Genomic DNA, 12424 nt, shown 5'->3' with positions numbered 1-12424 from the left:
GTCTGGGGTTATGACATATTCTAATTCAAAGGGCAATAAGTGGGTTTATATACGGTAATATACTATATGTATATCATATGTCTAACCAAACACAGGAATTACCTGACCTTATGTAACGTCTGCCCAGGTAAATGATTAAAAAACAGAAGTAGGTCTTATCAAATCATCATATCATGATGTTTGTAGCATGCACTATGTATTAGACACATAAAAGCAGATCTTGCACCTAATTCTAGTCCAAAGTTCAATTCAATTCTATTATTTTTTATTAGTATAGCACTTTTAACAATGAACATTGTTTTAAAGCAGCTTTACACAGATAATGTGCTGATAAAGAATAAGGTGTTCTTTTTAAGTGTAAGTTTGTATCTAATAGCCGGAGTCGGAAGTTGCAAAACTCCCCAAGATGGCATAAGGAAGAAACCTTGAGAGAAACCAGACTCAAGAGGGAACCCTTCCTCATCTGGGTTGCACCGAATGTCCATATACTACAGTTAAACGATGTTACAGTGATGGTGATGTAAATGCAAACTGTAGTCTTGAGTCAGTGTAGCAGACCAAATCCATCCTCAATGCTTCTGTTACACAAAGGAGTGGCTTAGGGACAACGGAAAGTCCTGGAATGTGCAAAACTTGTTGCATCATACCCAAAAATATTCAAGGTTGTAATTGCCGCTAAACGTGTTTCAACTTAGTACTGAATACTTATGAACAATGCAATGTTTTCATTTTTTTCCCCTCTTTTTAATAAATTTTACAGACATTCCTAGAATTCTGTTTTCACTTTCTCATTAATCTACTAAGTGTAAAAAAAAATCTATTTAAACGATTCTAGTACCAGGCTGCAATATTACAAAATAAAAAAAAGTAAAAAGGTTTTGAATATTTATTGAAGAAAATCGAAAATAGGAATAAAGAAAATAAGACCAGCCTGATTCACTGAATAAGTATTTAAAAAGGTGAATGCAAAAGGGCAAATCTTTCACTTACTCTTAGTCAAAGAGTAAAAATCTAGTTGCAAAGTGATACCACAAAATAAAAGTGATGGGCTGGGTTAAAAAGAATTAAGTATTGTAAACCCAACACAATGACAAGTACTCATGTTCAGGATAAGATAACTTTACCAGGATGTCCCCACCCTGATATATTTGACATCTCCTGCATGAAAAAAAAGCACAAAAATCTAATCTAATGAAAAAAGATGGGACATTACAAGATGTAAAATAAACTATTTCCAATATACAATTCTTCTCATCTATCCAAACATGAACCGTGAAGTTAATTTTTAACCCAACAGGATGTAAAAATGTTATCACTTAATCACTTTTGACAAGATCACATGAATGGCTCAGTGGATTAATCATGTATACCAATCTCAGCTATGAATCTCAGTTTGTAGCTGTTCCAGGTGTATCTTGGTTCAGGGCTTGAATAGGACTATACATATTACTGGAAAGAAGGAGTCTAGCCAAACTGTTAATTTACTTGAGCCCCTGGTAATAAAATATATGTTTTGGTAGTTTAGTGGTATTAACATTGGCTCCAAAGGTCATTAGTTTAAATCCCAGCCTCACCAAGCTTGGACATCCAATGACACCTGTTTAGTGCCCCATTGTAAAGAAAATAGGACCAACATAATTCACCCTGGAAAGCGAGACAACAATTTGAATACAATAAGCCATAAACTAAAACGTAAATAAATCTGCATCATAACTGCAAACTAAAGTACTCAAGTTAAGTAGTTAAGTGATTGTCTAGTCCCTGGTGGTCTAGTGGTTAGGATGCGGGGCTCTCACCGCTGCACCCCGGGTTCGATCCCCGGTCAGGGAACCAACCCCAGCCACTCTTAATGCTGGTCCAAAGCCTGGATAAATGAGGAGGGTTGCGTTAGGAAGAGCATCCAGCATAAAAACATGTGCCAAATCAAACATGCAGTGGATCTGCTGTGGAGACCCCTAACGGGAGAAGCCGAAAGAAAGTTTTTTGTAGTTAAGTGATTGTCTTGCTACCTTAATAAATAATGAATTGGGTATTTCTGGGAGAGCATCCAGATTCGCTGAAATCTTCCCCAAAATTAAGCATTTACTGAAGATAATAAAGATGTTCTATGTACTTATAAATAAGCACAGTATTATCTCAGGTAAAATATGACTTGCTTTGTACGTGGTGACCGTCGATTTGGCCTGACATGCCATATATAAGATGAGGGAAAAAAAAAAAAAAAGATCATTTCTAATTGAACATAATTTTTGTTTTAATTTTTAAAACAGTGAGTGCTTAGGAAGATGCACCTCAGTGAAATTTGGGTGGATGCTTGTCCTGTTTCAGGAAGAAGGAGCAGTTAAAAGTGAAAAAAATGTGTGGTGCAAAATAAAAAGCTGAAAGATGCACAAAAGAATGGAGGAAAAATAAACGTTTTGAGTTATCTAAGCCTTCCACGAGCTGAGGAACATTTCAGTACTCAATTTAGTCAAAAGAGCAAGTCATCAACTAATTTTGTATACAAAATACTCAAGCTTTAGAATTTTAGATTTTTCAGGTCAAGGAAGAAAATGACCATTTTGCACAAATATGAGGGCTTCACTTGATCATTTTACACTCGTACCTTCTCGTATGGTGCAAATACTACGAATAAATCAAGAAAGGCAAAGAAAGATAAAGAAGAGGAAAATGGGAAGGAAGGTGAATCATTATTTGTCCTATGTGTATTATTATTATTTATTTTTTTTACCTGTTTACTTTTTTCCTGTAAATGGAGTCCAGAGGGAACATCCGCTGTATCTTCACCCTCTTTTAGTTTATGTATTCATGAAGGGCTGTATAAATTATTAAATTATCTAAAGATGAAATGTCTCAATGTCTCAAGATATATACTCTAGAATTAAAAAGTAAATATTTGAACTAAAATTGAGCGATGCCATTTATGTGTGAGATGGACTTTTATTAATTGTGATTATGGCACTGAAACTAGACTATTAATTAGACCAAATGTTTGACATTTAGACTCTTTCCCAGAGCAACTTTATGACCCTTATTTTAGTATACAACTAAGCAGTTGGAGGTTAAGAGCTCATCAGTGGCAGTTGAGGTGTTGCTGAGGTTAAAACTGTAAATGTAAATGTAAAACTAAAACTTTCTGATCAGAAATCCAATGTCTTAACCACTAAGCTACCAATGGACACATGACCATCATTCCCATATGTGCTTTCTAAACATTTAAATCCAGAATTACTCCTCCCTTTACTGCTATAACAGCCTTCACAGGAACATTATTAAGGTCAGACACTGTTGTTGGGTGAGGAGACCAGTCAGCATTCATTCATTCAAAAGGTGTTCTATGGGGTTGAGGGCTGTGCAGGAGCCTCATATTCTTCTACTTTGTGTCTTCATGAAGCTCATTTGCACAAGGTTACTGTTATACTGGAACAGAATTGGGCCATTTACCACCACTGAAGGGATGTTTTACAGCAACAGCAAACAAAAACATGAAAAATTTATTTCTTTTAACATTGTGGTAACAATTTGGGCAAAACCCTCATATTAGTACGATTAGCAGGTGTTCGCATACATTTAGCAATTAAGTGCAGTTACAATGTCTTTATATGGGGGTTTGACTCTTACTGTTGAAAAAGCATAATGTGTATCATCTCTTAGATGGTATGTAACCCATCTAGTTTTTTGTGTTCTGCACCACAAACACCACGAGATTTTGGGTAGACTTAATACAGCAAATAATGCTGTTCCGGTTCTCTGAGGTAAAAGAAGAGAGAGAAAATCTGAGGCAACCTCTTCCATTTCAATCACACTCCTGGAAACTGTTTATATTCGTACTTTTGCCTGCTGTTTATTTTTCATTCGAAAATGTGCACCATAAAACATTCAGCAGATTCACAGGTTTATTAACTCGTTCACGTGTTTAAATACACCACACATCATTACAACAGCATTCCTTTTCATCAAGAGATCTTGCACACCATGTTTGTCCCAAGTTTGTGGCTGTTCTGTCATTCAACATCATAGGAGGAAGGAACAAACAAAAAAACTAATCAGGTCTAAATACCTACAGGAAAAAAACATTTAAAGTAAGGAAATTAAGTGACTCGCTGTTATAACTACATTCATTTTAATGCTTACTGATGGCAAACGATAAATATACCGGTTATAATACTATGTAATGAATCATTTAAAAGCATTTTTAAACAGAAGTTCATAAGGCATAAACACAGTACACGCATGACGTGGGTATGCACTGTCAGATCTTTATCACAAAGTAATCACGATCATGAAATAAAGATTACAGCGATTGGAAAATGACTGTCCATGAGAAGGACACTGAGCATCTTTAACTGTGTGCAGCACAAATGCAAATTAATCACAACAGCTGGAAAACACTAATTCCAAAAAAAAAAAGAAGCTGCTGTAAATTCATGGTCCACCTGGTCAATTCACACGAAGAGTCCTTGATACGTGGAACTTAAAAGCTCTGCCAAGTTTTTTTTATATCATATAAAAAAGGGACAGAACTTTCCACCATAACGAAATCCACTGTTATATACCCACTGAAGCGCGTTTAATCAAACGTCAAGCGATTGAAGAAAGGAAAAAATAAAAATCTACATAGAGGTGATTCGAAGCTAATTAATCTCCACGAGGAATCTCAAAACATAAAAAGGTTACAAAACCAATTCAGTATATACAGTAAACATGAAGACCACCAGGTGACGGAAATAAAGTATACACACTTTATCCACATGTACATAACGTGTGCATTCTACATGTTCATTTCAAACATTTCTGTTACGGACTGTAATGCCTTCATTTCGTATAAAACATTTTTTTTTAATTACATAGACTTGACTTTGGATGTATAATATCTCTACGTTTTATTTAATAGAATGCAACAGGTTAAACCGCTGAATAACTAAAGTATGCGACAGCATTTAAGCATTTACAAGACGTGCTTCATTCGCATAACAAGCTGCTTTTTCTTTTCAAATGCATAATCAAACAGGAAGAGAAACCTGAAAATGCTTAGTCTATCTTATTCTTTTCGTTCAGTTTTCCAATCTGAAAAGGTGAAAAAAAAATCCTTAGCAATGAGACAACTATTGTTATTAAGTGCAGCAAAATGTCTCATAACAAGCCAGAATAGAATGGTAGAGTCTAATGGAGCCAAATCGTCTGAACACTAGAGTTGTTAAATATTACAAAGCATTTTCATGTTAATCAACTACCTCCGATGAATTAAGCCGAACCTTTCAGAACTCGCCACGTGCATGATCGATGTAGTGCTGATGCAAGTCTGTTTCCTGGCTGAACGAAACCCCACACTCGATGCACGTCAGGCTCTCTGTATCTCGAAAAGAACCTGCGGGGGCAGTGTTGTCTCCCACTTCTTGATCACCCAAACACTCCTGATGATGATCAATGAGATCCTTGATCTCGACAAACGTCTTCGGGCAAAGAGAGCAACGGTAAGGCTCGTCAGGCTTGTGGAGAGCCTGGTGCTCCTTGAGTGCACGTGGGGAGAGAAACATTTTGCTGCATTGGTGACATTTGTAATTCCTGTCCACTTGCACATTAGCAGCAGTTGAAGGTGATTTCGCTCTAGATACCAGGTTTGTGCGCGAGACCTGGGGTTTGGCCGAGGATCCCGAAACTATGGAACTGTTAAGCCTGTAACGGAGTTCAGTTGGGAGACGGCGACGTACTTCATCGTGCCAAATGAGGTGCTGCTGTAGCTGAGATTCGGTCCAGTAGCCACGACAGCACAGTGCACAAGAGTGTAGCCGTGCGTTCGCTGCCTCTTTATGGGCATCCAGTTGCTTCTCACTAGAGAAGGCTTTACCACACTTTGGGCATTTGAAGAGGCACTTTGTACCGGGCTTTAAAGGCCTATTCTGTGATGGTTGCTCTTCTACTACATCTGGATTGTATGGTTGTTTCAGGCTTTCGTTACTTCCGATGCAGGTCCGTTGATGGTTCTGTAGGGCTGCTTGTGATCTGTAGCACTTCTCGCACTGCGAGCAGGGAAACGGTTTTACGTCTTCGTCTGTGTCCGATGCCGACTGTCCTCTGGTCTTCCTGTGCATCTGCCATTTGTGCGCACGAAGACCTCTCGCATTTGCAAATTTCTTGTTACACTGGATGCACTGGTATTTTATCTTTGGTTTGTCTTCTCCGTTTGCCGAAGTCATAGCTGTGGGTGGACTCGCAACTGGCAGGGCAGGTTGACTAACGGGGGCCTCCTCATGTACCTGCTGCTCGATTTCAGCTTTGTGCGACTTCGCATGATGAGAGGCAAAGTGGGCTGCAAGGAGAGTTCCACTAAGGAAAGATATGTCACAATCTGGGCAGTCCAAGGTGCCCTTCAGAGACGGACCGCTGAGGACTTCGGTAATTTTAAGGTTTACTTCAGGGTCCTGCTGTGACAAGATCGGCGGGTGATATTTCTGGTGCCGACGAAGAACGCACAGGTAAAAAAATCCCTTCCCACACAAGTTACACAAGAAGGGTCCATTCTCCATAGTTTTCCTTGACATTTTACTGCTCTTTAATATAAACTTGGCCAGTTTTTTGTCTTTATGCCACCGCCGGTGTGTACCGAGGGCAGAATTTGAAGAAAATCTCCTACCGCATTCGGAACAACAAAACGCAGCCCTGCCGGTTGGTTCTTCAGGATTGTTGGGGGTCACATCCTGCGACTCTATGGAATCAAGCGTTTTATGGTGAATAATTTTATGAAAATTAAGGGCGCCTAAAACAGAAAAGCTCCTGTCACATTCGTCACATGCGTATTTCGTGTCAGATGTAAGGAGCTCATCGTCGAGATGGTCCGATTTGTCCCCATGACACGTTTCTATAAGTCCCTCTTTTGCTTTCAAGCAGTGTTTTTGATGATCTTCTAATGACGTCTTGCAAGTGAAAACGGCATAGCAGATCGGGCACTGAGGTCCGCCAGGAGTGTTGGCCAACGCCGCGTTTTCCACTGGAAGCCCCGTTTCATAGCCATGGCTTTTCATGTGGAATTGAAGTTCCATGGCATGAGAACATTTTTTGCCACAATCAGGACAACAGTAAATGTTCTTTTGCAACTGGTTAACCTGATGTTTAAAGGACTTTACTGGAGGTGGGATAGACTGGTTTTGGTGAACAAGCTTATGTTTCAGAAAGCAGCCAATAACCCGATACGATTTATCGCAAACGTCGCATTTAAACAATTTTGATTTGATGCGATCGGTCATTACGCGAGGTTTGCGGTTGTCGCTCCCCGTCAAGCCTCTCTTACGACCTCGTCTCTTACTTCTTACAAGCCCATTCTCGGATTTGACAGCGGCTCCCGAACTGCTAGCGTTAACCTCGCCACATTGCAGATGATACTGTTTATGATGAAAGAAGGCACCCACAGACCAAAATCCCTTCCCACATTTTTTACAATGGTGAACTTTAGGACCCAGCAGTGTCTTGCTCGGATTAAACTGCTCCGGCTTTTTGTCCTGGCCGCTGAGAGGATTGCAGTTCAGAGGACGATCGCCAGTGCAGACTTTCTGATGGTTGTAAAGAGAACTGAGGTTCGAATAGCTTTTATCACACTGAAAGCATTCGTACGGTTTCTTCTCTTTTTTGTGATGCTGCTGATGAGACTGCAGAGCCGAGAGGCGCGAGAACTGCATTTCGCATTCGTCGCATTTGAAGCTGTTTTTCTGCAGATTTGCGAGCTGATACATAATAGACTTGTAGGGTTTTCGCTCTTCGTGTTTTCCCAAATGTACGTAATGAGAGGCCTTGGTAAAACTTTCATGTCCACAAATCTCACATTTAATTGTAACCCTCCGGACAGGATTCAACATGAGACTTTTTCGCCGGTAACGTGACTTTTTCCCCATTCCTCCCCTGTGCCATAACATATGACAGCGCAAGGAACATGCTTTATCAAATGCCCGATTGCACTCCGAGCATTTGAAAACTTTTGTGTCTTGGGAAGGACTTTGGTCTGTCTCCGTGTTTCCTAACCCCTCATCGAAATTCACACAGTCTATCTGTACAATGTTTACATCCATCTCTGGATCTATAGGCTGAGGAGTAAGCACAGTTTCTTTGTTTGGTTTCGAAGTAAAGTCTTTTTCCTCTTGGTCTGATTCACACACCAACTCAAGATCAGAGTTTTGTTGGAAGCCCTGGTCGTGTTTATTAAGATCAGAAGCTGCTATGATGACCGATTTAATATCTTTATATGTTCTAAATGTTGCTTCCTGCTTTGATTCTTTTTCTAAACTATTGGTTTGCATTATGTTACGTGAATATGCTGAGGTTCCTGCGAAACGAGCGACGCGGTCTGGGTTATTTAAGTGCGACTCAAGGATTTGTCTATCAGAAGACTTCTGAGAAGTGCCCTCTATGATGTCACTAAAGACGTCGGTGTGACAGAGCTGATGCGACTGCAATGCAGAAGCACGAGAAAACCGGCGACCACATTCCTGGCATTCGAAAGCTTTCTTCTGGAGCTGAAAGACTTGATGGAGAAAACTCTTGGCTGGTGTCTCTTTAGTATGAACCAAACGTTGGTGTTTATTGTAGAAGGTCTCTGAAGTAAAAACCTTGCCACATTCCTTACACTGAAACGGTTGATCGTTACCGTGGAACTGCTCCCGCCTTTTATGCCAACGCTGATGGCATGCCATTGCCATGGGACGGTGAAAAGTCTTTCCGCATTCGGTGCACTCGAACGAACGCTTGGCACGCACCTTGTCGGTCGTGTTTGAACAGTTGACTGAGAATCTCTGGTGTGTCCCAAGGCCACACATAGTACGGAAAGATTTTCCACAGTCTAAGCACTCGAAGAGTTTTTTTGGAGACTCCTCTAACTGTTCAGAACTGGTGTCGGTGGAGTCTTCGGTTTTAACTTCGGTTTTAACTGTAACTTCGTCCAGCGGCTGTTTTTCCCCGTCACTGTTTCTTGCCTTAAACAGCTTTTCCTCGTGGCAACGCCGATGCGCATCGAGAGCCGAAGCACGAGAGTAAGAGCGGCCACAGGTGGGGCACTGAAAGGATTTTTTCTTTAAATGTGCCAGCTGATGGAAAACCGATTTCGAGGCCTGCTTGTGTGAACGCTGATGATTGAGGCATTGTCCGATCGATGAGTATGCCTTCCCACAGTCTTTGCACTCAAAAACTCTCTGTTTTGACAAACTCTCACCAGCCTCCACGATCGATTCTTGTTTAACAATCTCGTTACGGTGTTCAAGTTGGTGAGTAAAAAACTCTCTGGAGTTGGAAAACCTGCAGCCGCACAGTGCACAGCACAATGTTCGATGACCTCCGTCTGTGGAGACGAGAAGGTTGTCCCACTGAGAGTCTGTGTCCAGACAGACTATGGGGCCGTCATGGGTATGCTCCCGTCGATGCTCCTTGTTCCCAAAAGCCTCGATCCTCTCTTCACTGGAAACTGGCCAATCCCCTAAAAACAGAAAAATTACAATTACAAGGCAGGAATCACCAGAAAAATGGGAAAAAAGAATCAAACCCATTCCCCAATCAAAGTGTACGGGGTGGGGGGGTCGTGAAACACACACACACCTTCCTCTTCAGTGTTTTTTCTTCATTTTATCATCATTGTACATTAATACTAAAGACATCCAAACTATGAAATAACATATGGAATTCTGTAGTAAACAGATTCAGTGTATTAGAATTACCAGCCTCAGAAACTTCTCAGAGTTTAACTGGCAGATATATTTCAACATCCATTGTTCAGAGAAGACATTGGAGACTTGCTTGGGCCAATAAACGCAAACATCTCTGGGAACTTCAAGATAGTTTGAAGTCACCATTCCGAGTGACTGGAACGCTTTTGCCACGAGTGTGAAAAGCGGTCATTAAAAAGCAAATGGTGGCTACTGTGAGGAATCAGATATATAAAATATATTTTAGGTTATTTAATGTTTTGTCGACTCCAAAATTCTGAATATGTTAACAGTCTATATTCGGTTAGACAGTTAGTTCCTTTTCCCGTTTACATTACAAACACTTTTTAAATAATTTGTAAATTAATTTCAACATTATACTTTTTATATTATGATAAACAACGTTTCCGATCCGTGTATTCACTCATTCTAAATTAGGCGGAGCGTCTTCCGGAAAAGTCTCTACACTCCGCCATTACTGTAGCAACAAAACGCATTACCAACCAGCGCATTGATATTAAAACGTCGTCCATATTTTAGCCGGATCTACTTTCAGAGTTCTATGAAAAAGATGTCCATCTCTCATGACCAATCAGATTCGAGCATTTCACCGCGCTCGTGCATGTATAAACAACTACAGCAAATTATAAAAAAAATAAGGATTAAAAAAAAAGGATGCCATCGCTATTTAATCATTAATTTTGTATGCTTTTGTTTTTGTTTGTTCACAAACAATGCAGATTTACGACCAAATATATGTGCAGAAATACAGTAAACGCTAACAAATACTTCCGGGTACATAAAACGACACTTCACATAATGCAGTGGGGTACATCCATAGCGGAAACATGAGCCACGTGACTATAGGCCAGCTATTCGCCATTGAAAGCAGACGCTCCTTAACTTTGTGAATCGAGTCCAAATAATACTCCAGAAATACTGACAGACTGCAGTGTGGACGAGTGTCAGATAACCAACCGAGTGACGATTTATTATCAAACTCCACTAAAAACCAAGCTTTTATTTACTTTATATATAAATGTATATAAATCAGAGCGTTAGTGTATCGACGTGAGCACTGGTGTAATACTCACATCTGACCGAGTGACCAATCAGACAGACACTTTTCCCTTTAAATTTGTACATTAACACCCTGTCATTTCCATCTGAACGTAGATAAAGCGCACTGCCCCCGGGGCTTCCAGCAGGGTCCAGGCGGCGCTCTTGCAGTTGCCCTGCAGGTCCGCTTTGTTAGTAGTCGGTGAATCGATCCGCTTACCCTCATCAGCGCGGCCATCGATTTCTCCGACCGGTAAACGAGCTCCTGGGGCCGCCTGCTCGTCCCAGTCCTCCTCCCCGATATCCTCCACGTGCACTTCCACGTACTCGCTCTCTTCCCCCTCATCTTCATCCACAACCACCTCCTCCTCCTCCACGGGTTCTTCTTTGATTCGGATCAGAGGAACCGCGGCAACGCTCACGGCCGCATCTCCTGCGTGCCCGCGGGCCTGCGGTGCAGCACTGACGCCTCCTCCTGCCGCAACACCTCCCACAGCGCCGCTCGGTTCTCCACTCGAGGCTTCATCGCAGTTGTTCTCCCGGGATGAGTCATCATTTCCCGGCGACACTTTCTCCATGCTCAGCCGCAGCCTGGTGGTCTGCTTTTTCGTGTAAACAGCAGCCATGTTGCTACGGGAGCGCCCTCTCCCCTGGTTCTCCCGCCTCTTCCTTTTCCTCTCTCCTGGTTATTCCTCCTCTTCCCTTTCCTCTTCTCTGGTTCTCCTTCCTCTTCCCTTTTCTCTCCCACACGGTATCGCGGGCTTTCCCTCCTCTTTCTCCCTCTCACGGAAACGCGGTACAGTTCGCCGGGAAGGACACTGTTAGCACAGCCGGGAGGAGGAGCAGCGCGGCCGCTGACAAACCTGCACCCAGGCCTTTTCCCCGCCTCCTGTACATGTGATTGGCTACTGACAATCGCTGGCTCAGCTAATTGGCTTTGGCATTCGCTAGAGGGCGCTGACACACACACACACACACACACACACACGTGATGGATAAGATCGGATCATTTTAATGACTTGGTTCTTTAAATCTCGTTTTTAAAAATAGTATATATATATTAGTTTTTTTTTATTATTATTATTATTTTTTAATTAATTTAGGTTTATTTTGTTCCTACGATAAAACTAAATGTTAAATTTTTAATAAACAGATCCCCCGACACGTCTACATACACGACCTTGGAATAATATTCCAATAATGAAATGATGACAAATTATGCTTAAACGAATAAATAGCTCACCTCTAATATCTTCTGGTATCTTTTGGATCATTATTCTGCTGGAGGACCCATGAGCTGTGACTGAGACAGAGCTATCTGATGCTAGGCAGTACATTTCCCTTCAGAATGACTCAGTCGTCTTTCATTGTGCCCTGCACATATTCAAGGCTTCCCATGCCAGATGCCCTATTTATCTGGTGATCATCTTCTTGACTTAAAAAGCTACTTTGCATCTGTGAAGCTAATTTCACCAAAGGACGTTCTCCACAGAGCACTGTGGCTTGTCGGTATGCATTTTAGTAAATAATAAAAAATGTGGGGAAAAAAATATATTTTAGTATACTAACATTTATTTAGTAAACAATTATCATCATCAAAATAATATAATTATTTATATTTTTGTCCACATCTGAAAGAAAAAAAAAACAGTTTTTTTTAAGAAAGTGCTTCATATTTAAAA

The 12424-nt window shown here is 40.9% G+C and overlaps 1 protein-coding gene and 1 long non-coding RNA gene across 3 annotated transcripts in view; both read right to left on the bottom strand.

Annotated features, from left to right (window-relative positions):
* Window positions 1–12424, bottom strand: part of LOC310725592 — a 118085-nt gene that overhangs the window by 34695 nt on the left and 70966 nt on the right. The window lies entirely within an intron of this gene.
* Window positions 3819–11638, bottom strand: LOC310723191 (uncharacterized protein). 2 transcript variants are annotated; one of them, XM_083535942.1, is made up of 2 exons: window positions 10963–11638; window positions 3819–9457 (listed from the first exon to the last, which is right to left on the bottom strand). In XM_083535942.1, exons 1-2 carry the CDS (start codon window positions 11366–11368, stop codon window positions 5259–5261), a joined length of 4605 nt encoding a protein of 1534 aa, XP_083392068.1. In that variant the 5' UTR covers window positions 11369–11638; the 3' UTR covers window positions 3819–5258. The 2 variants fall into 2 exon arrangements, with proteins under 2 accessions (XP_083392068.1, XP_083392069.1); XM_083535943.1 differs by having other exon boundaries at window positions 3819–9576; window positions 9771–11614.

This window comes from Silurus aristotelis (genome assembly GCF_946808225.1).
Source record: "Silurus aristotelis genome assembly, chromosome: 1".
In the NCBI taxonomy this organism is placed as follows: domain Eukaryota; kingdom Metazoa; phylum Chordata; class Actinopteri; order Siluriformes; family Siluridae; genus Silurus; species Silurus aristotelis.
The sequence above is the reverse complement of the archived record's forward strand: the minus strand, read 5'-3'. Positions and strand labels throughout refer to the sequence as shown.